Below are 25,297 nucleotides of genomic sequence, written 5' to 3'. Positions count from 1 at the left end.
AAAAGAATGCAATCAGACTTGAGCTCATAAAAGGACTTTTTGGCATGATGCCAGTGAGATCAGTCATTGATTTAATATGTGTAAAGGTTTGCTCTATTTTAAACCAAGCACTTCATTCCATCTCTATCAAGCTCCCTCAACAGTGTGTTTTTGCTCACTAAGGGAAACAAATGAGAGATAATTGATGGCTTTTCACAAAATTATCACTATAACTACCACAGACTCTTAGAGTTGGAAGGGTTCTCAAAGATCATTCAGCATAACCTAAAGCTGAACATGAATCCCTTCTATACTATCTCTGGAAACCAGTCACCCAGTCTGGGCTTGAAGATCTATAGCAGTGAGAAGGAACTCGTTACTTCCCAAGGAAGTTCACTTTTGGAGTTTTGATAGGAAGTTTTTTTCCTTTTCCTAAGAGTAAATCTGCTTCTCTACGATGTTCACACATTGCTCCTAGTTTTGATCTTCCCAGCCAAATAAAACAAACATAATCCCCTTTTCATAAGATGGTCCTTAAATGCTTCAGTTCTTTTATGTCCTTATCTTCTTCAGGCTAAAAATCCCTCTTCCTTCAACTGATCCAGGCATGCCATCATTCTGAGTTCTTTTACCACTCTGGTTACACTTTCCTTTCTGGTTGAAACCTAACTTGTCAATCACTTTTCACTGCTTGTTAATTATACTACTAGTTAAATACAGGAATTTAAAAACTACTATTTTTTGTCAGACCAATGGTCCATTTTACTCAGTAGTCTATTTCTAATAGTAAAAGTAAGGGTCATTTTGTGGATATGCATGGTTTCTTATATGAATCTCAACAAGTTAGATATATACCTATAATATTCTTAGACTTGTTATGTAATTATTATTCATGAATTTATCTATATTCTTCCTGACACTATTTTATTGACAATCTATGGCACCTGTGATGGAAATTATTTCCTTGAAAGGCAATTGAAGGGGCGGCCAGGTGGCTCAGCGAGTAAGAGCACCAGCTCCAGTGTTGGGATGACCTGGAGATGGAATCCTGGGCTCAGACACTCAGCACCACACCCAGAAATAACTGGCCTTGTAACCTTGAGCAAGTTACTTAACCCTTATTGCTTAAAAAAAAAAATAAAAAAATTATTTAAAAAAATGCAATTGAATCAGGGCATCTAAGTGGTGCAGTGAATAGAGCACCGGCCCTGGAGTCAGGAGGACCTGAGTTCAAATTTGGCCTCAGACACTTAATATTTACTAGCCATATGACCTTGGGCAAGTCACTTAACCTCAACTGCGCTGCCTTCCCCCCTCCAAAAAAAGCAAAAAAATTAAAAAAATCAGTTGAATGAACATGTATTAAAATCCTACTATGTGCAAGACACCATGAATGTGGCTAGTGATACACAAAGATGAAAAATGACAAAAAGTCTCTATACTCTTTCAAGCATCCAAAGGTACCCCTGATTTTGGCCTTAGTAAGATTTTTCTACAACTCCATTTTGTACTTCTTAAGGGTATGAATTGGAAGTGCATGCAGTATTTTGGGCAGGGGAGGGACTTAGATCCTCTGTAATTTTGTATAATGATATTTTAACATATATCTGGTAATTAATAATGTATTTTAAATCAGAACTTTCACAGGGGTGAGTTTCTAACTAAGCTAATATCACCTTAATCTGTGATTCTTGACTGATCACCAGGAGCCAATAAGTAGAAAGAAAAAAAATGGTGAAATCTTTTCATGAGTAATAAATATCCTTGGGTTAAATCTTTTACATACAATTAATGATTATGATCAAGTGATGAGAAAGGGGAGTGAAGTGTAAGTGCTTATGATCTTTGTTTTCTCGTCTGCCCTATGTGTAAACACTTATGATTTATCTTAAAATCCTAAATCCAAACAAAGCCATTGTAAACTACAAGCAGGTTTTATAAGTAGACACTGCAGTATGCATTGAATCCCACTTTGGTATTGCAGGCAAGTTATATTTCTTACCTGATATTCATAGTCCGTAAAAGGCAAAAGCTCAGAATCCATAAATGAGGTTAAGGTTCCATTGTATATTAGTGTTGGACTTGATTTTCCAGGCCAACCTGTCATTTGTCTTCTATACAATTCATAATATAGAATTTTCCCATTTGGATGAAGTGGCCCAGTCCACCAAAGAGAAATTTTGGGCTGGAATCCTCTTGGACTCATTTGCACCTCTAAGAGTGGGGGAGGTTGCATCAGTGGTGAAGTTTCAAGGGTCTGTATGGATGTCCAGTCACTTGAAGCACATCCCAGTAATGTGCAACCCTGAATCCGTATTTCATACCTTTGGGAAGATAAATCAATACTCAGTGAACAATAGCAGAATCACATGGAGAAAACAAAAATTAAAAAAGAAAATTATTCTTTTCTATTGATCCTCAGGTCTTTTCTGTGAACAAGAAAACCACTTTTATTTTTTAGAAGGTCCTATGAAATATTTCTTTCTACTGATTTTGAAGACAAATAGATTTTCACCTATCTGCATTGTTAGATACATGGGGATGGATCATATGACCTCTGAAATTTTGGTCTAGTACAAGGACTCTTGAATCCTACAGGATAGAATTTTACAGTGAATGTCACAGGAAAGCAATAAAGCCTTAGGTCTCGTGGAGTATATGACACTTTCTGAAGCTCTGGGCTCAGGTTTCCCTGGCTAAGGCTAAATGATTCACCAGGAATGTGCTCAGGTCATGAAAGAACACCATGGAGCTAAGGTCTCAGTGGTAATAAATCCCCTCACCTGATACCGAACATCTTAAACCAAGCCCTCTTACACTCACACTAAGACCTTTTGGGACAAAGTTGACCTAGCCACATACTAGATTATCAATCACGGAGACATCTTATCGCTTTCCAGTTAAACTCAACCAATCAATTATTTTTGTCTTATACCTTGTTTTCTGCCACTTGGAAAGACTTATTCACACATGGGGAACTCCCCCCCCAACCCCCAGGCAATCTGACAACCATGGTTTTGTTGGTATTTATGTCCTTAGTTTCAAGTATGAGTATTTTCTTTATTTCTGATGCCTTGTCTATTTCATTGTCCCTCCAACTAATGTCCTCTTTTTCTTTTCCCTTCCATCATTTAAATTTCTTTTGGTCCTTTTCCTGTCATTTTCTTGCTTTCTCTTTCTTTTTTCTTATGGTCACATATTCTCTGATTCCTTTCTTACTTCTCTACATCTTTTTCCCTAAGAGGCACTGATTGTAGTAGACTGGAAAGATGGCTGGATATGAATTTGGAAGAGGCCTGTGTCTGAATCCCAGAACCCTTCTAACATTTACTAGTTTTGTGACCATAGGCAAACCATCTAATTTTTGTGAACCCAGGTAAAATTAGGACAATATTGTCTGGATCATGAGGGCAATAGAGATAATCTAATTTCACAGAAGAAGAAATTGAGACCTAGAGGAATGAAGTCCAATGTCAAACAAAAGTAAATGTCAGGGGCAGGATATGAGCTGAGGTTCTTTGACTCTAGATCCAGAATTCATTCTACTAAAACAGCATGTTTGTGTTAAGGATCATATGGGATAATATGCTCTGTAAAATTTAAAGTATGTAACTGAACTACATAAAAGTTGGCAATTATTATTATTGCATTTCATTTTCCTTCTGCTGTCTTGGCTGCTTTTAAAATGCTCCTCCCAGTGTAAGCTCATCACCTCTAAATTCACCACTATAATGCTAACTCAAGTTTTGACTGACACTGCTCTCCTCAGTCTTCTCTTCCCTCTGATTAGAAGACTGGAGCTTGAAGCCTCCTAGTTCCTTCCTTTATAGAAGCCGCACTGGCTACACCCTGGGGTTCTTCCCTGTTCCACATCCCCTTTGCTGCCTCCTTTTGTGAATTGTTTCTCTCTTTACATTGCCAGCTCTTTGAGGGCAGAGACTATCTTTGTTATAGTAGTTGTATCCCCTCTCCTTAGTACAGTACCTAGCACATAGCGGTTACTTAATAAATGTTTAGCGGACTGGAATTAATGATAATGATAGCTAGCATTTATATAGTACTTTTGTGTTTGCAAAAGGTTTTCTTCACACAAACTGTCCTCCCTTATCTTTTTCCATTCCTTTCCTTTTCATTCTTTTTGTTCCTGATTTCTTTTCGGCCTCTTCATATAAGTTCCTTGTCCTTCCTCCCTTCCTCCTGACCCACCTCTTTCTTCTATCTCCTCATCTGACCTAAACCATTTTGACTTCTCTGGCTTTCTTCAAGACTCAGTTCAAATCCTACCTTCTGCAAATAGCCTTTTCTTGGGGGAAAGATTTCTAGAAAGCAAATGGGTGTCCCAGAATTTTGAAGGGCATAGTTTTGGAGGCAGAACAAAAAGAACACACCATGAATTACTTGATCAACTAAGAATAATGTGTATAATCACAATACAGTTGGCTTACCTATCTGTATTAATGAGACTAATGATTAGCATGGATAATTCAAAAACAAATAGAATACCCAAATCACTTATAGCTAGATGTTTTTTTTAAGTAGATCACTGACTTTCTTGGTGTAGAAAGCTCCTGGTAAAATACTTTGTCTAATAATACAAATGTACACCTGCTCTATAACTTAGAGGCTTGCCTAGGACACCAAGATATTCAGAGACTTGCTAAGGGTTATACAATCAGTATGAGTCAGAATTAAATACCAAGTTTTCCTGACTCTAAGAACAGCTCTCAATTCCACTGCCCTAGACTGACTTCTATGGAATTTTAAGTAATTTTTTCCCAACCAATTTGCCTTCCAAATCTATTGCCTCATTCTACAACTAAGATGAAACTTTTGAATCCCCTGAATCTGAAGCAGACAAAAACTGAGCCACAAAGCTTTGGGAGCATCTTTAAAAGATACCTGCAGATGTTCTAATTACTGCTTAATATTTAACAGAGTCCTAAATAATTGTCACAAGAAGGTGCAAAAGACCATGAATGTTTCATTTAAGCAGCATTCTCCCAGAAGAGGGAGTTAGAACTTCAAATTTCTAGATGACACATAGCTAGGAAAGGTCGTTGTTATTATTTATCCTTTGTTCTTGAAGAGGACCATGACATCAGGGAAGTGATGCCATGACATGCAAGTGAATTGGATTTAAGTGAGGGAAGGTTGTGCAGTCACCAGTCTCACTTTCTCCTCCCACTAGGAAAGAGTCTTAATATACAAAGAGATCTCTACAGACTGGAATTTTAGTGTTGGGTTGGTAAATGTTAACAACTGGCTTTCCAAATTAAAAAAAAAGTACAAAAGTATACTTGACTTTATAACAAACAAATACATCATGATTTCTAGTTTAAACTGCATAACATTTTCTCCATCATTTTACTACATCTAGACAATAAACAAAACAATGGCAAGCCCTGATTTGTAGCATTTGCTGATTTTCAAGGTGTAAACTCTCCTGCTGAAAATTTAAAAATCATTTCTCATGAGCTAGCTCGAGCTGGCTCTGGAACACCCAAGAAATATAATAAGATGGGATAATGGATGAATACAAATTCTACACTTGGGTAAAAAAATAGCTATATAAACATACAATGGGAGATACATGACCAAAAATAGTTTGTCACAAGAAACTGGGAATTGTAATGGTCTGAAAACAATATGAGTTGCTAGTATGATGTGGAAGTCAAAAGTACTAATGTGATATTAGACAGCTTTAACAGAAGCATGGTGCCCACAATGTGGACACTCATATGGTTTCTAGGAGACAAATTCCACTGAACTTTGCCCTGTTTGGAACAAGTCAGGAGCATCATACTTAGTTTTAGGCATCACATTCAGGGTGGGGGTCAGGGGAATCAACAAACTGGACACTATCCAGAGGAAGCAAACTGTGATGGTCTGGGGCCTTGGAAACATGTACATATGACCTTCTAGGTCCTTGGGTGTGGCTTTTTGACTGAGTCTAAGTTTAACAAAACAAATTTTTTTATTTATTTGTTCTGTGAAGTTTGTGACTGTGAAGTCAAAAGGCTGCGCTTGAGGACCTAGAGAGTCACATGTGGCCTCGAGGTCACAGGTTCCCCACCCCTGGTAAGGTGCTCAGTTGAAGAAGCTTGAAATAGAGAAGACTTGAGAAGATGACAGATGTCTTTAAATATATTTTAAGAGCTATGTAAAGGCATTAGATTTGGTTTCAGAGGCCAGAACTAGGAACAAAGGGTATAAGTTTCAGAGCAGATTTCAGTTCAATATAGGAAAAAAGAAAATGTCCAAACAATTAGAGCAGAGAGTGGGTTCCTTTAACAGACAGCAAGTTGTTCATCTCTGATGTGATTCAAATTAAGGAGACAATTTCTGCTTGAAGGTTATGTTGGAATAGGTAGGTTCTGAGGTCCTTTGCTACTCTGAAAAGCCATGATTGTATGGAAAGCCCCTCAAAGTTAACATTACCTATTCAAGCCAGCATATCTGTGATATGTAATTGCTCATTCAAATTAAACTTAATTTTTAAAGCTTAGATACAAAACCTCAATATGTGTTTGCCTGTACACTTATTCTAATTACCCCATGTGGTGATGGTCAATCACTTTTAGTTGTAACCCCATTTGGGGTTTTCTTGGCAAATGTGCTAGAGTAGTTTGCCCTTTCCTTCTTATAATGCCAATGCGATATTCACAGAACCCATGGTGGCTATGAATATACTGGTGTAGTTGTGAATCACAAAATGTAACAGACTCTCCACATGGAGGATAGAACCAAAGCATTTATTCAAATACCAGAAAGCTGAATCCCCAAACCAGAAAGCCAAATTCATCATAGTAACCACTAAGTTGGTACACATAACCAATGCAGTGAACACTAACATTCCCAAGCCTTCCTAAGCCTTCCCTCTGTCAGACCTTCAAAACAAAACAGGCTCCCTTAAGCAAGAATGCCCCTCTCTCACTCATGCTAACTGCTCAGCCCCCACACTGCTTGCTCCCAGCAGTTCTGACTCTCTATCAGGCTCCTTCCTGCTCCACGCTTCCTGTTCCACCCTTTCAGCAAGGTTTCCCTTCCACCCCCAATGTAATTATATTTGGCCTATTAAGGGCAGGGAAGATCTTCAAATCCCCATTATCATTACACTTCTCTAGTTCATTTTATAGATGAAGAACTGAGGCAAACAGGGTCACACTTGCCCAGGGCCACACAGCTAGCAAGTATCTGAGGCCAGATTTGAACTCAAGTCCTTTGGACTTCAGGGTTGGTGCTTTATCCACTATACCACCTAGCTGCTTTATAAAGAAGGTCAAACATTTGCCATAGACCTTTGATCTTATAGGAGTAACTAGGTTTAAAACAATAAACTCCATTCCTTTACTCATCCCCTAGCAGCATCATGTAGTTGCCAACAATTCCTGACAAATTGGACTTTCAAAATTACTCTTACAAAAATCTCACTCCTATGAGGAAATTATCTTTCAGTACACCACTGAAGGGGGAGTTTTCTTAGCTAAACAAGGTGTACCAGTGAATATAGAAGATAAAATGTAAAATTTTCATTGTATAACATTTTTAAAATTTCATGTAAACACAATCAGTGCTGCTTGATTAAAAAAAATAGATGGCTTTGGGATGGAAAAGGGAAAACATCTTTGCAGCAAATATCTATAATAAAGGTTTGTTTTCATGATCTTTAAAGGAATAATAAAGAAATAAGATTCTGCTGGAGCAGAATATATTATGCTTTGACTGAAGTAAAAAAAAAACAAGGGGATCACTCATGATCTCAGACAAAGCAAAAGCAAAAATAGATCTAATTAAAAGAGAAAAGCAGGGAAAATACATTATATTAAAAGGCACCATAGACAATGAAATAATATTAACAGTAAACATATATGCACCAAAAGGCATGGCATTCAAAATTCTTAAAAGTTAAATGAAGTTACAAGAAGAAATAGACAATAAAACTATACCAGTGTGGGACCTCAACTTTATTCTTTCAGAACTAGATAAATGTAACAAAAAAATAAACAAGATAAAATTAAGGAGGGAAAATTAATTTGAATCAAAATAATCTACTCCAAAAGAAGGTGGGTCGGAGAACAAGTTATAGAAAAGATTAATAAAAGAAAAAAATATTTAAATAATCCTATCTTTAAAAAAGAAATTGAACAAGCACCATCAGTGAGGTCCGTAAGAAAAAAAATGCCCAGATAGATGCATAAGTGGATTTTACCCAGCATTTAAAGAACAATTAAATCTAATACTATATAAACTATTTGGGAAAACAGGCAAAGAGGAAATCCTAGCAAATTTATTTTATGATGCAAATATGGTGCTGATATATAAACCAGGAAGAACAAAAACAGAGAAAGAAAACTATAGACCAATTTCCCTAGTAAATATTGATGCAAAAATTTGAAATAAAATACTAAGAAGGAGATTTCTGCAATATATTACAAAGATCAAATATTATCACAAGGTAGGGTTTATACCAGAAATTCAGAGCTATTTCAATACTAGGAGAACTATCACCCTAATTGACCATATCAATAACAAAATCAACAAAAATCATATGATTAGCTCCATAGGTGTAGAAAAAGCTTTTGACAAAATACAAGACTCATTCATATTAAAAACACTAGGAAGCACATGGAGTTTTCCTTAAAATGATAAGTAATATCTATTCAAAACCATCAGCAAACATCTGTAATAGGGATAAGATTTCCCAATAAGATCAGGGATGAAGCAAGGATGCCCATTTCAACCACTATTATTTAATATCGTATAAGAAATGCTAGTATAGCAATAAGAGAAAAAAAAATGGGAGGACACAGAATAGTCAATGAGGAAACACAACCATCACTTTTTGCAGATGATATGATGGTACACTTAGGGAATCCTAGAAAGTCAGCTAAAAACTATCTGAAACAATTAACAACTTTAGGAAAGAAGCAGGATATAAAGTAGACCCATATAAATCATCAGCATTTCTATATACTTTCAACAAAACCCAACAGGAGGAAATAGATAAAGTCCAGTTAAAATAACTGCATATGATATAAAATACTTGGGAGTCCATATGCCAAGAAAAACCCAAGAATTATATGAATACAACTGCAAAATACTTTTCATACCAAAAAAATCAGATCTAAACAATTGGAGAAATATTAATTGCTTAAGGGTAAGCTGAGCCAATACAATAAAAATGAAAATTCTACCTAAGTTAATTTACCATGCCATGCTAATTAAACTATGAAAGGTTCTTTAATAGTGCTAAAAAAGTAATAAAATTAATCTGGAAGAGCAAAAGGTCAAGAATATCAAAGGAATCAACCAAAAAAATTGCAAAAACAAAATCAATGCAGCCAATATTAGAAAGAAAGCAGAAAACTTGGGAGAGAATGGAATTTACAGCAAGTTTCTCTGGTAAAGGCTTTATAAGAATACAAATCATTCCTCAGTTAACAAATGACTGATGGATACAGGTAGTTTTTAGAAGAAATTAAAACTATCTATAGTCATATAAAATGTTTTAAATCACTATTGATTAGAGAAATGCAAATTAAAATAACTCTGAGGTACTACCTCACACATATCAGATTGGCTAAGATGACAGAAAGGGAAAATGACCAATGTTGAAGGGGAAGTGGAAAAATTGAGACACTAGTACACTGTTGGAGGTGTGAACTGATTCAACCATTCTGGAGAGCAATTTGGAACTATGCCCAAAGGGCTGTAAAACCATTCTTATGCTTTAACTCAGCAATGTCCCTAGTAGTTCTGAATCACAAAGAAATCCTAGAAAAATGAAAAGGACCTATATGTTTAAAAAACATTTGTAACAGTTTTTAGTGGTGGCAAAAATTGGATATTGAGGGTATGTCCATCACTCGGGGAATGGCCGAACAAATTATGGTATATCATTATGATGGAATGCTATTTTGCTATAAGAAATGATGAGCAAAATTGTTTTAGAAAAACCTGGGAAGACATATATAAACTGATGAAAAGTGGAATGAGCAGAACTGGGAGAACAGTGTACACTGTAATGGCAATATTGTAAGGATAATCAACTATGAAAGACTTAGCTACTCAGATCAAGACAATTCCAAAGGACTTATGATGAAAAATGCTAACTGATGGAGTCTGACTACAGATTAAAGCATAATTTTTAAAAAATTCTTTATTTTTCTTGTTTTTTTTTGTGTGTATTTTGTTTTGCAATATGGCTAATATGGAAATATGTTTTATGACTGCACATATATAACTATAACAAATTACATGTCTTCTCAAGAGAGGGGAAAGGAAGGAGGAAGGTAGAGAGGGAGAAAATTTGGAACTAAAAAAAGAATGTTAAATATTAATTTTACAATTATTTTTATAATTGAGAAAATAAATTTTAAAGTGAAGTAGAAAACAATATATGTCATCAATAACAACTAAAAAGATATATAAGGAATTGATACAAGTTTTTGAGAAAAAGTTATTCACTAATAGATAAAAAGGTCATAATAGATTTTCAAATTAAGTAGAGTGAAATCAACAACAATATCAAAGAATCTTCTAAATCATTAATTATTAAAAATGCAAATTAAAACACTGAAGTTCCACCTCACCCAACAGATTGGTAACAATGAAGAAAAGATGAAAACAATTACTGTTTGGGGAGGCAATAGAAGAACAAGCATGACAATGGAGCTGTTAGTCAATCTAACCATTCTTTGTTTTTTAAAAGCAATTGGGGTTAAATAACTTGCTCAAGGTTACACGGCCAGTTATTTTGTGTGGGTGCCAAGTATATGAGGCCTGAACCGATCCCGGGGCGGTGCTCTTACTCACTGCACCACCTGGCTGCTCCTCAATCTAACCATTCTTGGAAAGCAATTTGGAAATGTATTCCTGAAAAACACTAAACTGTACCTATCACTTGATCCAGTGATGCCATTATTAAATTATTCTAAAGAGGTCAAAGCCAGAGGAGCAGATGAGTGAACCAGGAAAACTATTCATATAACAATTGCAATATTATAAAAGGAAAACAATATTGAAGTGCCTCAGAACTCTAGTAATTATTAAACACCTACTATTTGTAAAGCACTGTGCTAAGTGCTTTATAAATATCTTATATGATCCTCAAAACAACTCTGGGAGCTTTCCTCATTTTACAGTTGAGGAAACTGAGGCAGAGTTTTTTTTTAAGTGACTTCAAAGGGTCACACAGCTAGTAAATATCGGAGGCTGGATTTTAACTAGTTAACTGAATCCAGACCCAGTTCTCTATCTACTGCACCACCTAGCTTCCTCAAGGAAAACAGTCAGATGTCATACCTAAATATGAATCTTCTGAAGACAGCTATGTGGCACCATGGTTCCCCTGTATTTAGCACATAATTGTAGATAGGCATTTAAAAACTATTGCAATTACTGAATTGAAATCCAACTCTTTCCATACCATACATTAGTACATTTATCACAGAACCTGGCTGGACATCATATCGCTCATTTCTTAACCCAAGTGTTATTGAAACACTATTCAAGAAACAGTGTATGACTGTGACAATTGGACTAAAAGGAAAACTCCACAATCGATGCTTTCAAATTGTGGTGCTGGAGTAGACTTTTGCGAATCCCTTGGACAACAAGGAGATCACACCAGTCAATAGTTAAATAAATTAATTCAGGCTATTCATTGGAAGGTCAAATACTGAAGCTTAAAGACTTGGGTCACATAATAAGAAGATAGGAATCATTAGGAAGGAACCTAAGGAAAAGATTGAAGGCAAAAAGAAAAGGGGATGGCAGAGTATGAGATGGATAGATAGTATCATGGAAACAAGGAACAAGAACTTGGACAGTCTTTGGGAGATAGTGGAGCATAGAAGAACTTGGTCTGCTATTGTCCATGGGGTCACAAAGAATCAGACAAAACTGAGCAACTGACCAACAACAATTCAAGGACACAGAGAACTAGATACCTACCTGTGATAGGGTTTTAATTGGGTTACCATGAATGACCGTCTAGCAAAAGAACTGTGGGTTATGTTCATGTGTATGACTTTTGCCTCTGTTTCAGCTGGATCCCACACTTGGAGGGTATAGTTAATGATATCACCATTGGTCTTTACAGGAGGATTCCAGTTCACTTCAATCTCTTGAGAATTCCATGCCTGTAGCTCTGGAGGTGCCATACCAGATGGTGCAGAGGGGTTTGTTCTAACTTTAACCAGTGGACTAGAGGTGCTGCCTTGGCTATTACTGGCAGTCACTGTGTATCCATACTCCTTGCCTGAGGAAAGCTTAAAATCATGGTAGCGGATTTCTGGACCAGTATAGATGATCTCTCTATCTCTCCTAAGCTCGTAACTTATAATTTGCCCATTTGGATGGGCAGGAGCTTGCCAGGTAATTTCTACTGACTCTGAGCTTGTGGCTTGTAACTTTGGGGGGTCCATACTTTGTGGTGGAGCCTCCATTGTTCTGACAGATTTGGCCTCACTAGACGTGCATCCTCTATTAGTACAGGCTATTAATATGAAATCATAGTCAGTGTATGGCTGCAGTTGGGAAACCACCCCAGACAGGTTCTTGCCAGCATGGTATTCTTTACCATCAAACCTCAGGAAGTACTTGATGATTTCTCCATTGGGAATCAGAGGAGGTGACCAAGAAACATTTATCTGAGTGGCACTGAGAGCCCAAAGAGAGGGTGGATTGACTAGAGAGGGGGCTGCCTCAGGAGTTTGGATGGTAGAGGTTAAACTAGCTGAGCAGCCTTCAGCTGTGCAAGCTATCACTGAATAGCTATACTCAGAGTAAGGAAGCAATTCATCATCAGTATAATTAAAAGTCTCAGCATCAAAGTTGAAAGGATAGAGTACTTCATTTCTTTGAAGTCGATAGGAATGGATGATCCCATTAGGCTGTTCTGGAGGGACCCAAGAAATCGTCAGTCTCAGAGGGTTTAAAGATTCAAAGACCAAATCAGGTGGTAAAAGCCCCTCTGGTGGAGCTTGTTTTGTCTTCACCACAGACCAAGGGCTATCAGTGTGACCTGCTGAATTCCAAGTACGGATTTTGTATTCATATGGAGTCCACGGTTGTAAACCTTTGTCATTATACACAAATGTATTCCTTTCAGTGTTATATTCTGTGAAAACAATTTTCTCATCTGCTTGAGTTGTCCTGTTCCCCCCAGCATTTCCCTTGAAGCATCTGTGAATCACTTCATAGTGAATTATTTTTCCATTTGGATTAATTGGCTCAGACCAACTGAGCTCAATGCTTGTTGCCCCCACAGACTGGATTGTGGGAGCCAACTGAGAAGTGGGAGGAGCTTCAGCTGTCCAGAGACCCTGAGGTGCAGAGAGAGTGCAGCCTGCCATGGTACAGGCCTCTAGGGTCAATATGTAGAAAGTAAAAGGTTCAAGGCGTCTGAAAAGGAACTGACGAGACAAACCAGTATATTCCAGGTTACCATCACTGAAAATATTATATGCCTGTAGGGAAATAAGAATAAGAGAACAACTGTAAAATACACAAATTATTTCTTGTTGTGGTTTCTTAATCTTTTACCTTTGTTCTCTTTCTCATTCTGACATTTGCCTGGTGGCCTGAAGGGTAGATTGGATCTTTCCATAAGAGGGGATGATCAGCAGTGTCTATATAGAAAGTAAGCTCTCTAAAGGGAGGAACAATTTTTTTTAAAATAATGAACAATCCCTGAAATAGTGCTCAGATGAGCTAAGACCAAAAAAGTATTAAGTCTGATTCTCTGACTCAAAGCTGCATTTGGGGCTCACTCAATAATCAGCCAAGGGAAAATAATGAACTAATTTTTTCTTAGCTGCCTCCTAGAAGCAGCTAGGTGGCACAGTGGATAGAGTGTTAGGCCTGGAATCAGGAAGACCTGAGTTCAAATACAGTCTTAGACACTTATTAGCTGTGTGACCCTGGATAAGTCACCCACTGTCTCAGTATTTTTCATTTTTAAAATGGGAAAATAATACCTACTCAGAGTTATTATGATGACCAAATCATATATTTGTAAAGTACTAATGCACAATTGATACCATGCCTGGCACATAGTGGTTGCTCAAACATTGTTTCCTTCCTTCATGACCATAAAGTCAAAGTGGATCTGCACCCTATTGTTTCCTCTCATTCCTCTTAAAGTGAACAGTACCTATCATTACCCAAGCCCATCAGCTCAAAAAAATCTCTGGGAAGTAGACTCAAGGTATCTAACTCTCATGGATGTAATAAAGTCACGTTTAGGTTTTAATTGCTAAAATTCTTTTTCTTCTAGAAGTATATATTAGCCATTTCTTGAATGATAACTGTGAAAGGAGATTCAGGATGTTTCTCTCTCTCTTCTATAGTTAAGTGACTCTAGAGAGAACAATGGTATATCCTGAGAAACTAACAGGGGAAAACAGCATATGATGAAAGAGTTAATCCCATAGTTATCAGTTCATGACATAAGGAGTCATCTTAGAATGGTATACTGAGAGGAGGTGAAAATATATGGGTACAGGAGAGCCTTGGGTTCTAATCTCGACTCTGACGCTTGCTAGTTGACAACAGGGAAATCTCTTAGGCTCTCTAAGCATTTCCTAATCTGTAAAATAGGGAAAATACTTTTGCTATCTTCCTCATAGTGTTGTTAAAAAATAAAAAAAATAAAAATAAAATTAAAGTGCTAAATACATGAGTTACCGCTATTCATTTCAACTTTAACTCTCTGACTCTATGAGAAAATAGTACCTTAATCACACCATTGGTTCTAATAGGCTCTAACCACTGAAGTAACAAAGCACGTCCATTCTCTTTCCTTTCCACTGTAAAGTTGCTCAGTCCACTTGGGGAAGATTCTAAGGTGTGGACTGGGGTCCAGGGGCTTGACACTTCTCCTGCACGGTTGACAGCCACAACGCCAATGTGATAGGTTGTGAATGGCTCTAACCCAAAAAGGTGAGCCTGGTGCCTTGTTCCCTGGAATAGAAATAAATAATTAATGATGCTCCTTTTGGAAACTGGTGATCATTATCTGAAGGTCATTCACTGAATGATATCATCTAGCAAAAGCACACAAGGGAACGGTAGTCATTTCATTATCATCATTAACAAGCAATGTTTATTGAACCTCCCTTGTGGATATGATAGAAGGCTGTGTGGTACAGGGTATTTAGAGAGTACAGAGTAAACAAAGCTCTTAACTTTATTAAAAAAAACTTACAAGATAGAAATACAAGTAAAGTGCTGTACCAGACCAATAGTTTATTCAGACTAGTATTCACAACTTTGACAGTGGTACCTACACAAATTTTGTAGGCATGTGGAATACTGACCCTCCAGGTCATCCTTAAAAGCTAGGGAAATACCAAGAGTATCCCTAACTCTTCTTTAAAAATCTAAATTATAGACAAAAGAACAAGTAGAGATGATTCTCTTTGCTTCTAGCCTGGTCTATGGTAGACATCATCCAGGGGAAACAAACCCTGTGCAGATGGGCCCACAATCACCACTACCAACACCAACAATAATTTTGATCAAGTTACTGTCACATGGGGCAATTTAGCCTACTTGAAGCATCATCTTGAGAGAGACAGGAGTTAGCATGTGCCACATGGGCCAAATCATTGCTATCTCTTGGATCACCTCCTCCTGGAACTCTCCTTGTGGAGACAGTTCATGATCCAGAACCCAAGAGCCTTGGGAATTGTAGTGCCCCTCCAGACTATTGGGCCTTCTTCCATTCTGGTTCTTACAGTGACTCAACAACTATTTATTAATCATTTACTGTGTGTAAGGCACTGTGCTAAACAAAGAGGATTAAACATAATCCTATATTAGGCTCATGTCTGATGAAGTAGATTTTAAAAGATTCCCAGTTCCTAGTAAGTTTGTCCTAGCAAGTATAGTTATGAAATATATGGATGGCTTATGATTATGTATCCCCCTTAACCCAATTAGAGAGTGAACGTTCTCTAACAATGGGCTGAGATTCTAACCTTGTACTAGGAAAGGTCACTCTCTCCTATGTGGTTCTATAGCTATCTTGCACCCTCATGCCGCAAACCATGGAGCACAAGGAAATACAAGGAAAGGGGCAATCACAGGTGTTAATGAGAAATTAGATTGGATCAGGCAGATAAAGTCTTTAACAGAATAAAAGATCATGATTAGAATCAGATGCCAATCACACACACCTGAATGGGCGGGAGTGGGATAAGGAATGCCTTTATTCCTCCTGTCTGTCAGCTCTTTAGACACCGGGAGATTCCTTACATTAATATGTATATATATATATATATATATATATATATGTGTGTGTGTGTGTGTGTGTGTGTGTGTGTGTGTGTGTGTGTGTGTGTGTGTGTGTATTTCCTACCTCTCTCTAGCTTTCACTTCTGGTGGTCTCACAGGAGGGCTTTGATCTACCCCCTCTTTTTTTTTGAGGAAAAACGTGTAGATGTGTCTGCCATCAGCCACTATAGTCATGGGGCTGCTGTTCCATGTATCTGGTGAAGAACCCACTATTTTCTTCTTCTCCCCTCAATTCTGCTTTTTCCCCTTCAGGAAATCTCAAAAATTCTCACTTTTAAGAGGAAAAACTCTGAAATTCAGTCATGACCTTAGATTCAGCTCCTCCCAAATTTAGATCCCTTGGGATCTAACTTTCCAACTGAAACTTTACATTATGTCAATTACACACAAAAATGTAAAATAAAAACACAAACAACAAAGAAATAAAAAAAACCACTGTCTCCCTGTCCTCAAGGAGGTCACATTTTAATGGGCAAGACACTGTGGTGATCCTTCAGGGGAGCAACTAGTAAAGAAGAGGCTCGCTGTCCATTCCCACCTTGTTTCACCTGCTTCCATCAGGTATGCCTAAGAGCTCTAGGAATATCAACCTCTCCCTTCAGCCTTCCTCTCTTTCCCCACTACCAGCCATTACCCAGGGAAGTAACCCTTGTGGAAGTATGACTTTGTAGTTTCTTCTTCAGATGCTGCAGCCTGACTTCTCATTAGCCACAGCTACTGAAAACTGGAAAAGAAAGTTCTCCCCATCAAAGTCCTTAGCACTTTCAAAAGGTTCAACATGAGAAAGAAATATAATTTTATTTTTATCATTTGAAATATGTTAAAGAAGATGCATTACAATCCACTTTGTCTCTGGACCCTAAGGACCCCTTTGTCTTTCCATCTGACTTACAACCTAAACCTATAATATGTGTTGTCTCCCTCTATTAGTATATGGACTTCTTGAGAGCAGGGACTGGCTTGCTTTTCTATATATAACTTCAGTGCTTAGCACATTTCTTTATAAATAGTAATCCCTTAACAAGTGCTTTTTAATTTGTTCATTCATTGACTCATTCATTGGTGAGGGGGGTCTATGGATTCCCCTCTGTTGAAATGAGCATATCTTCCTCTTCTATAATGAATGCCCATATACACTCACACCTTGTTTAAAGAACATAGCAATCTCTAGGCTGTTTTTCAGTAACTCTACAATAATTGGCTGATTGGAACTCAGAAGGAATTTCACCAAAGGTGGCACTCTTCTCTGTGGTCTATAGGAGAGAGCTGACAGATTAGCTTGGCCCTTTTGCTTTTTTTCTTTTTCCTGTTCAGAAGATAAATCAACCCTGTTCTCTAGACAGGAGGTTGGGGGTACACAAACATTGTCCATGAACTTTGGTCATATGCTTTTATAGGGAGGCAAGATAACTGATGATATTTAAGCAAAAGAGTCAAGTAATTGGCAGGTCTATCACAAATGGATCAGTTTTCACTTATAGGTCTATGTATGTATATTATATGCACCCATACACACATATATATGTGTGTGTTTGTGTTTCTTGATACACACAGTTTACATAAATTACTTAAGAATGAGTTATAACTAAGTTAATGGTGTTCACAGTCATGATATATGGGATTAATTTGGGATTTCTGGAGCTTTAAGTGTGCTGATCAGGGGTCATCACTCATCCCTCTTGTCTTGGGGGGACTTCCTTTTATAGGACTGGGTAGCAGTGTGGGGCAAATGGGGCTTTGTCACAGGGTGTCAAAATGCACGAGCTTCTTCCTACTTTGGAGGGCACACTTCCTCCTGCAGTGACTAACAACTCCATACCCGATCTCATAGCCCTAGCTGCTCTGCCTCCTGTCACTGTAATACCCCTCTCCTGGGTTGTACCTGCCATGGGAGTGAGGGATGGCCTCCCAGGAGAAGCAACGCCTTTCCAAGGCAACTGCACCCTCATTTTGCTACAGGCACAGTTACTGCTAGTTACAGCTTTAAATAGGAGCAACATCTGGCTAAAAATATGTGTGTCTATATTTTACCTTAAGGTGATTCTCCTTAGCTTAGAGATATATGGTATAACAATTTGTCCAAATGATTTATAATAAAAGGTACATCAAAGCAAAGTGAACCATTTTTCCACCAGGTTGATTTAGGCAAAACTACAGAATACCATTTCTACATACTTAGGGGTTTGAATTATTGTGTTCATGTTTCTTATTTAGCTATTAAACACAGGTAGAGAAAAATACAATTTTCTTTATGTAGCAAAAATTTGTGAAGCCAATTTCCCTGTTTCAATAAGTCTGATTAAACTGTTAAATGCCAACCCCTGGAATTCTTTAATATTTAAACATTTGCTAAGCAACCAGACTCTGCAACAAATTTTACAGAAATATTAATTTCTCTTTTTTTAAATATTAAAAGTTAGATGATAAATATTTAAATAGTTATTTCTCCACAACACTGGATTGGTCTTTTAGATAAATACAGAACAGAGCTGGAATGACCATAATGAATATTAAATGTGAAGATGCCACAAGTCCCGATTACAAACATACTTTTCTGATAAACGATTCGTTTTCTGTGAAACAGGGCAAACATGGGCAAGATTAATAATGCAAAAAAGTATAATTCTTTGTTAGGACTATTCAGTAATTGGTGCCAAAAAAGCATAAGCTCTGATACAAATAGTAATCACCTCTAACAGATTATATATAAAAAAGGGTTGGCTGCTAGGGGACATTTAGAGATATCTTTTGTCATAAGAAACATGAAAAGCATGTGGGCTATAAAGCAAAAACATATGTATATTGTCAATAGCAGCACCTGCTCAATTACAGTTTATTTCAGGGCTGAGAATTTCGTTCAGCCCCTAGATGGCAATACTATCAAACACTTTTTGTAACATGAGTACTTAATGATTAACAGCCTGCATTCACTCTTCCAACATACTCAAGGCAACCATTAAAAAAATAACAAAACTGATTTCATTATAGATTCTTTTAATAAACATTTATGGCTTAGATCCTTGAAAGTAGAAGCATTCCAACTGCCCTGGCCCCAACCTTACACACCACCTACTACAAAATTATGAACTGCAAGTTACGCTTCAGGATTCAAGTTTAAGTTCTTGTCTGGCATTGAGATTTGGCGCTGAAATCATGTTGGCATAAAATGCAATTGAAATCAGCTCTTCTGTTGATTTTGGTTTATATTTTACATTTTTATGGGTTATTGTGATTTTAAAATAAAACTTCTCAAAATTCAAAATGTATATTAAGAATAAAACACAATTCCTGAAATAAGATGTTTATTTCTTGAAAGTTACACAAAAACATGCATTTGTTAAAGGATCACCTCTTACACATATGCAATTTTAACTTTTACACTTAAGTAATAGCTTTGTGGGTTTTCCTTTTTAGCCAATTGCATATGAAATGCAGATTAGTGGCAACTTTGTAAAAAAAAAATGATGAAAACATATCTTGCCAGAGGATGGACTGTTTTAGAAGGAATAAAACATCCCATGTAAATTGAATTCTTGACATAATCCCAATATAAGGGAAAAGGGAGTTTTATTTAGAAGTAAATTAGGCTGGTTTTACAAAATGCCAAAAAGACTAACTGAAAAGTAGGGGGGAAAATCCGTTTCACTACTGGTCACTTCATCTATATCACATCAGATAACTGAGTTTGACTGATTGATTCCTTCCACTGATTGATTTTCCTCTTAAAATTGACCCGGCATTTAGTCCATAAAAGTATCATCATAGCCTTTCTTTTACAGTGATGATATTTTGCATATCTTTTTCCCTTCCCCTTGCCCTGGAAACTATGATAAGATAAAAACTGATATTTATACCTTCTATTTTTTTTAATTATGATTTTCCAGCATGAAGATTTTCAAACTCTAATATCTCCTCCAACCTCTTTTCTTCCTCTCCATTGCTGTTATTTATCTCTGCTTTACCTCCCTCTCTTTCTTCCATCCCATCTTTTCAATGGAGTTCTCATGTGCAATATTCTTTCTTCCTCAAGCCTTTTTATCCTCTAGTCTACTACTCTATACTTGTCCTACTTTTTTCTCTTTGCTCATCCTGTATCTTTATTCTGGATTTTTTTTTTTGTTCTGAGACAAAATACAGTTCACTGTTAACCTAAGCTGTCACATTTGTTTGACAGTCCATCAGAGGACAGCCACTAGAAAATAATGATGGAAAAGGAAAAAAGGTGGTGTTACTTTAATAAGCTGCAACCATTTAGTTTTCATCAATTCAATCTTTTCACCAAGCTTAGCTTTCTTTTTATTTGGTTCTGTTTTGAACTTCTAGGCACAAGAGTCAAATGAGTTAGGGCATCAAATCAGCTTATCATTTCATGAAGTAAAAAGGCATCAGGATATGGCAAATTGTGTGCCAGGGAGGGACTCTGCTGGCAACTTAGGCCTATCTGCTAGCCTCCCAGTCCTGCTCCCGGGGACAGCTGTGACTACTTGGAGTCTTAAGCAGTCTGACAATTTTACATCATCTGCTCTGATTGCTTTTGACGACTTGAAGTTCCCCTAAGGTGGCCATGGGGTCAAGAGGTTTTTGTAGGTTGAAAATGATCAAAAATTAGCATTGATCTGTAGGTGTCAATAAAAGTCTGCTCAGGCAGACTCCCTGAACAAATGTTTAAACTGCATAAACCCACACACCCTAGTCATCTTTGAATCTATTGATCTGATGATCCAGCAGTTTCTCGAGCTTTTACTCTGGACTTTGTAGTATATTTGAGAAGATGCCACCTTCCTCAACACTTAGGATCCTAGGAATGATTCTTCTTTTTTAAATGCAATGAAATGATGAGACAATGCCATCCTCCATGGTCACCAGGGGGAGCACTGTTTATACACACACACACACACACACACACACACACACACACATCCCTACCCTCAAATAGGTGTATGCATACACAGACACATGTAGGCACATCCACATGACGTGTGCACACACATGCATACCCACATATGTACATGTACATACAAACATCTGTGTATGTATGCATTTTCTAATTGGAAAAACCAATCATTTTGAATTTATTGGTCTCTAAATTGCACAGCAAAATGTTTTTTTCAGTCTGCATTTCACTTACAATCCTCCCTTCCCCAAGGATCCTCATTGTATGAGTGAGTTTCGGCTTATAAATCCTGAATGCTTGACTGGGCTCCCTTTGACTGCTCAGTTAGAGTGAGTGCCAAACACCCAAGGTATAACTCACATGAAATGTCTCTTTTTGCCCAGAGGGAGCTTGTGAGGAACCAGGGGTTAAATACAACCAACTCACTCATCCCTCAGTTGGACTGGTAAGGAAACTTTTGCCTTGTTTTATATGGAGCAGTATTTCCCCTTGGCACAATGAGACACTGGGGAACTTGCTGTGGACAAAAGCCTAAATTTTGGCTTTAGAATAGAAAATTAAACCATGTGAAACTGGAGTAGGGTTCATTTACAATAGTCTCAAAGCTCATGCACTGAACAGGCTATATTCAGCTACCTGCCTTGCTTTTTGCACAGCATCAGAAATTCTACTGATCTTAAAATGTTGGCAGATGAATAACATATAGTCTTCTCATAGACATCAGGGTGGTGGACCAACAGTTTGAGATATTACTACAATGGAACTATTTTTCCTCCCCATTCATTAAGTTACTTTTAGAATTTTAGTAAAATATATATATATATCTAATGCTTCTTTATCTTAAAACATTCAACTATTTATTACTCTTGAGAAAATAATCCACATTTGGTGATTTTCCATAGTGATCTGGGCTTCTACTTAACACAGAAACACATTCCATTTTCCCATTCTGTAAAGTTTAACATACCCTCAGAGTTTTCACCAGTGTGGCCTCTACTTCCTTTCCCAATGCTTTTTCCTGCCAAACTTATAATCATGCTCATCCCTGCCTCCCCCTCCTACCTATATCCCTAAGCTGGCAGAACAAAGTCTCATTGCGGCAAACATACTCAAAGTTACTACATAAACATGGATTTCCACAAAATGTGACCAAAAGCTAGGAGAAAATAGAGGAAAATATCCCTTTTGCACACTGCTAGATGTCTCTAGGTCTAAGGAATACTACATATGTGCTAAGTGTATGCTGGGCTAACATTCAAAAATAGTAAAAATGCCAATGTTGAGAGGGAGAGACAAAATAGTCAAGGAGACAGTCAAATCACATCATGTACTGAATACTAGTTATACATGACAAATTTTACCAGAAACTCTGGAAAACGATACAAAGGAAGAAGGTGGTGTCTAATATTGCACTAAAAGTTCTAGACCCAGTTCTCTCTTTCTTTAGGTATGTGACCTTGGTCAAGTCATATCACCTTTGGGCCTTAGTTTTCTTATCTGTAGAAAGAGGATGTTATTTCAGTCATTCATTTATGTATTCTGCAAGAATTATTAAACATTTGCTATGTGCCAAGTACTATGCTACATACTGGGAATAGAGAGTGAAAAAATAATCCCTGCCTTCAGGGAGTTTACATTCTATTTAGGGGAAAATTTTGTACAAAATTAAGTAAATACAAAATATATATTAAATCAACAGGAATGTTGAGGAATCAGACCTGTGATTTTATTGGTATTGAGAAAGGCTGATGAGGAAACTCTCTACAAATGGGAATTGCACCTTATCTTTAATTTTTAGGACTAGAGAGGAGCCTGGGCCACATAGAGATTAAGTGATCTGACCAAGATCATACAGCCAGTAAGCCTTTAAGGCTCACCTTGAACCCAGGTTTTCATCACTCTAAGACTTGCTTTTTCCATTGTGCCACATTGCTTCAATAAAAAGTAAATAGTAGGGGTGACTAGGTGGTGTAGTGAGTAGAGCTCTGGCCCCGGAGTTGGGAGGATCTGGGATCGGTTCTGGCCTCAGACATTTAACACCCACACACACACACACACACACACACACACACACACACACACACACAAAACTGACCGTGTAACCTTGGGCAAGTTACTTAACCCCAATTGCTTTAAGAAAAAAAAAGGAAATAGTAGTTTTTTGGGGGAGAGGAGGGCAATAGTGATTTGGGGATTAAGAAAAGCCTCATATAAAAGATGGAATTTGAAATAAATTTTAAAGGAATTAGGGATTCTAAGAGGTGTAAAAGTAAAGAGAAAATGTATTGCCATGGGAGACAGTCAGTGAAAGGGTATAGAGATAAGAGGAAGGGAATATTATATGGAGTAGGGAAGTTTGGCTGGCACATGAATTGCATGAAGGGGAGTAATATGTGCTAAACTGGGAAAGACAGGTTGGAACCAGATTATTCTAAAAGCCAAATACTAAAGAAAATAGAGAGTTCTGGAATTTTTCAAGCAAAGGAGTGAAAGGGCAAGACCTATCATTTAGGAATACCATTTAAACATATATTTTTATATAGAACATAACTTCCTTGAGGGTAGAGATTTTTTTTTCTTTGTAACTTCAGCACCTACTGATGCCCAGAAAATAGAAGGCATTTAATAAATGCTCATTGACTAGAGATGGATTGGAGAAGGTAAATAAAGAAACCAAATAGGAGGATATTGAAATAGCATAGGTGAGGTGTGATTAGATTAATGGTCTCTACGATCTCTTCTAGCCTTACAAGGATGTGCTATCCTATATGGAAAAAGTGTGTCCTGCCTTTAAGAAGCTTATACTTCAATGAAAGGGTTCATGCAACATATCTTACATGGGACCTTTCCTTTCCACTCAAGGAGTCACCACCCAATTGATATTTTTGTCACTTCTTGCTTGGACTATTACAGTGACCTCCTCTTTGCCCCCTCCTTGCCTTGATCCTCACCCTCCTCCAATCCATCTTAATGTCAAATTGTCAAAGTAATTTTCCTAAAGTGTGGCTCTTATCATGTCATTCCCCTACTCAATAATTCTAGTGTTCCCCTTCTTGCCTCAAGGGTGAAATATATACTCTTCTGTCAGATATACAAACACATATACATACATAAACACATGTATAAATACACACATACATATAATCTTTAAAATCTGGCCCATTCCTATTTTTCCAGTATTCTTTTCTTTTTTATTCCACTCTTAGGATTCTGTGATCAAGCAGAACCTATTATCTGTTTGGTACATATAATGCTCCATCTTCCAGTCCTTCTCCTTTGTATTGGGTTTTTCACATGTTTAGAATGAATTCACTCTACTATCTCTAGGAATTTCTAGTTTTCTACAAGACTCAGATCAAACACTACTGCCATCATAAAACCTCCTCTAGTTCTCCTAAATTTGAACACAACCTCTCCTAAAATGTCCTCATACTAATTTTTGTATATGTTCTTACACACTGTCTCCTCCAACAGAATGTAAGGTAATTGAGTTGTATCATTAATACCTGGAATGTTGTTGTTGAGTCATTTTTTTCAGTCATATCTGACTCTTCATGACCCCATTTGGAGTTTTGTTGGCAAAAATGCTAACGTGCTTTGCCATTTCCTTCTCCAGCTCATTTTACAGATGAAGAAACTGAAGCAAATAGGTGAAGTAACTTGCCCAAGGTCACACAGCTAGTAAGTGTCTGAAGCTGGATTTGAACTCATAAAGATCAGTCTTTCTGACTCGCCCAGAACTCTAATTATTGTGTCACCTGGTTGCCCCACCTGGAGTATAGTAGGTACTCAATAAATGCTTATTGACTGATGGTGACATGTTTAAATTAAAGATCACTCAAGTCAATCTGTTAAGTATTTTCATGAATTGGTATTTAATAAGTATTTAGTAAGGTTAATGTTAAGTATTCAGTTTATCTTAACTCGCTATGCAGAGAAGTACAGAAATAGAAATCAGTTGTTCATTCAGTCCTGGATAAGGTATCATTAAATATCTATATGTATATAGGGCTGAATATCTTCTTTTTGGGAAAAAATAAGTGAGGGGACAGGGAGAATTGCCATGTTCTTACAGAGAAAGGATTTATTAGTCAAGAGAACCTCTAGAAGGTTGTGGAGAAG

General features: G+C 37.2%; 1 protein-coding gene across 1 annotated transcript in view; it reads right to left on the bottom strand.

Moving 5' to 3' along the window:
• The window catches only part of USH2A (usherin), a 1,033,591-nt gene that overhangs the window by 74,248 nt on the left and 934,046 nt on the right, over window positions 1-25,297 (bottom strand). Inside the window, exons 62-64 of the mRNA XM_069066041.1 lie at window positions 14,719-14,946; window positions 11,935-13,451; window positions 1,982-2,303 (exon numbers count right to left, since the gene is read on the bottom strand). Coding sequence (XP_068922142.1) covers window positions 1,982-2,303; window positions 11,935-13,451; window positions 14,719-14,946 — 2,067 coding nt within the window. The remainder of the gene's footprint in view (window positions 1-1,981; window positions 2,304-11,934; window positions 13,452-14,718; window positions 14,947-25,297) is intronic.

This window comes from Petaurus breviceps, unplaced genomic scaffold, assembly GCF_028583685.1.
Source record: "Petaurus breviceps papuanus isolate PSGF00001 unplaced genomic scaffold, PetGlider_PUasm1.0 90702, whole genome shotgun sequence".
In the NCBI taxonomy this organism is placed as follows: Eukaryota; Metazoa; Chordata; class Mammalia; order Diprotodontia; family Petauridae; genus Petaurus; species Petaurus breviceps.
Note: the sequence above shows the minus strand (reverse complement) of the source record. Positions and strands in the feature narration are given on the sequence as shown.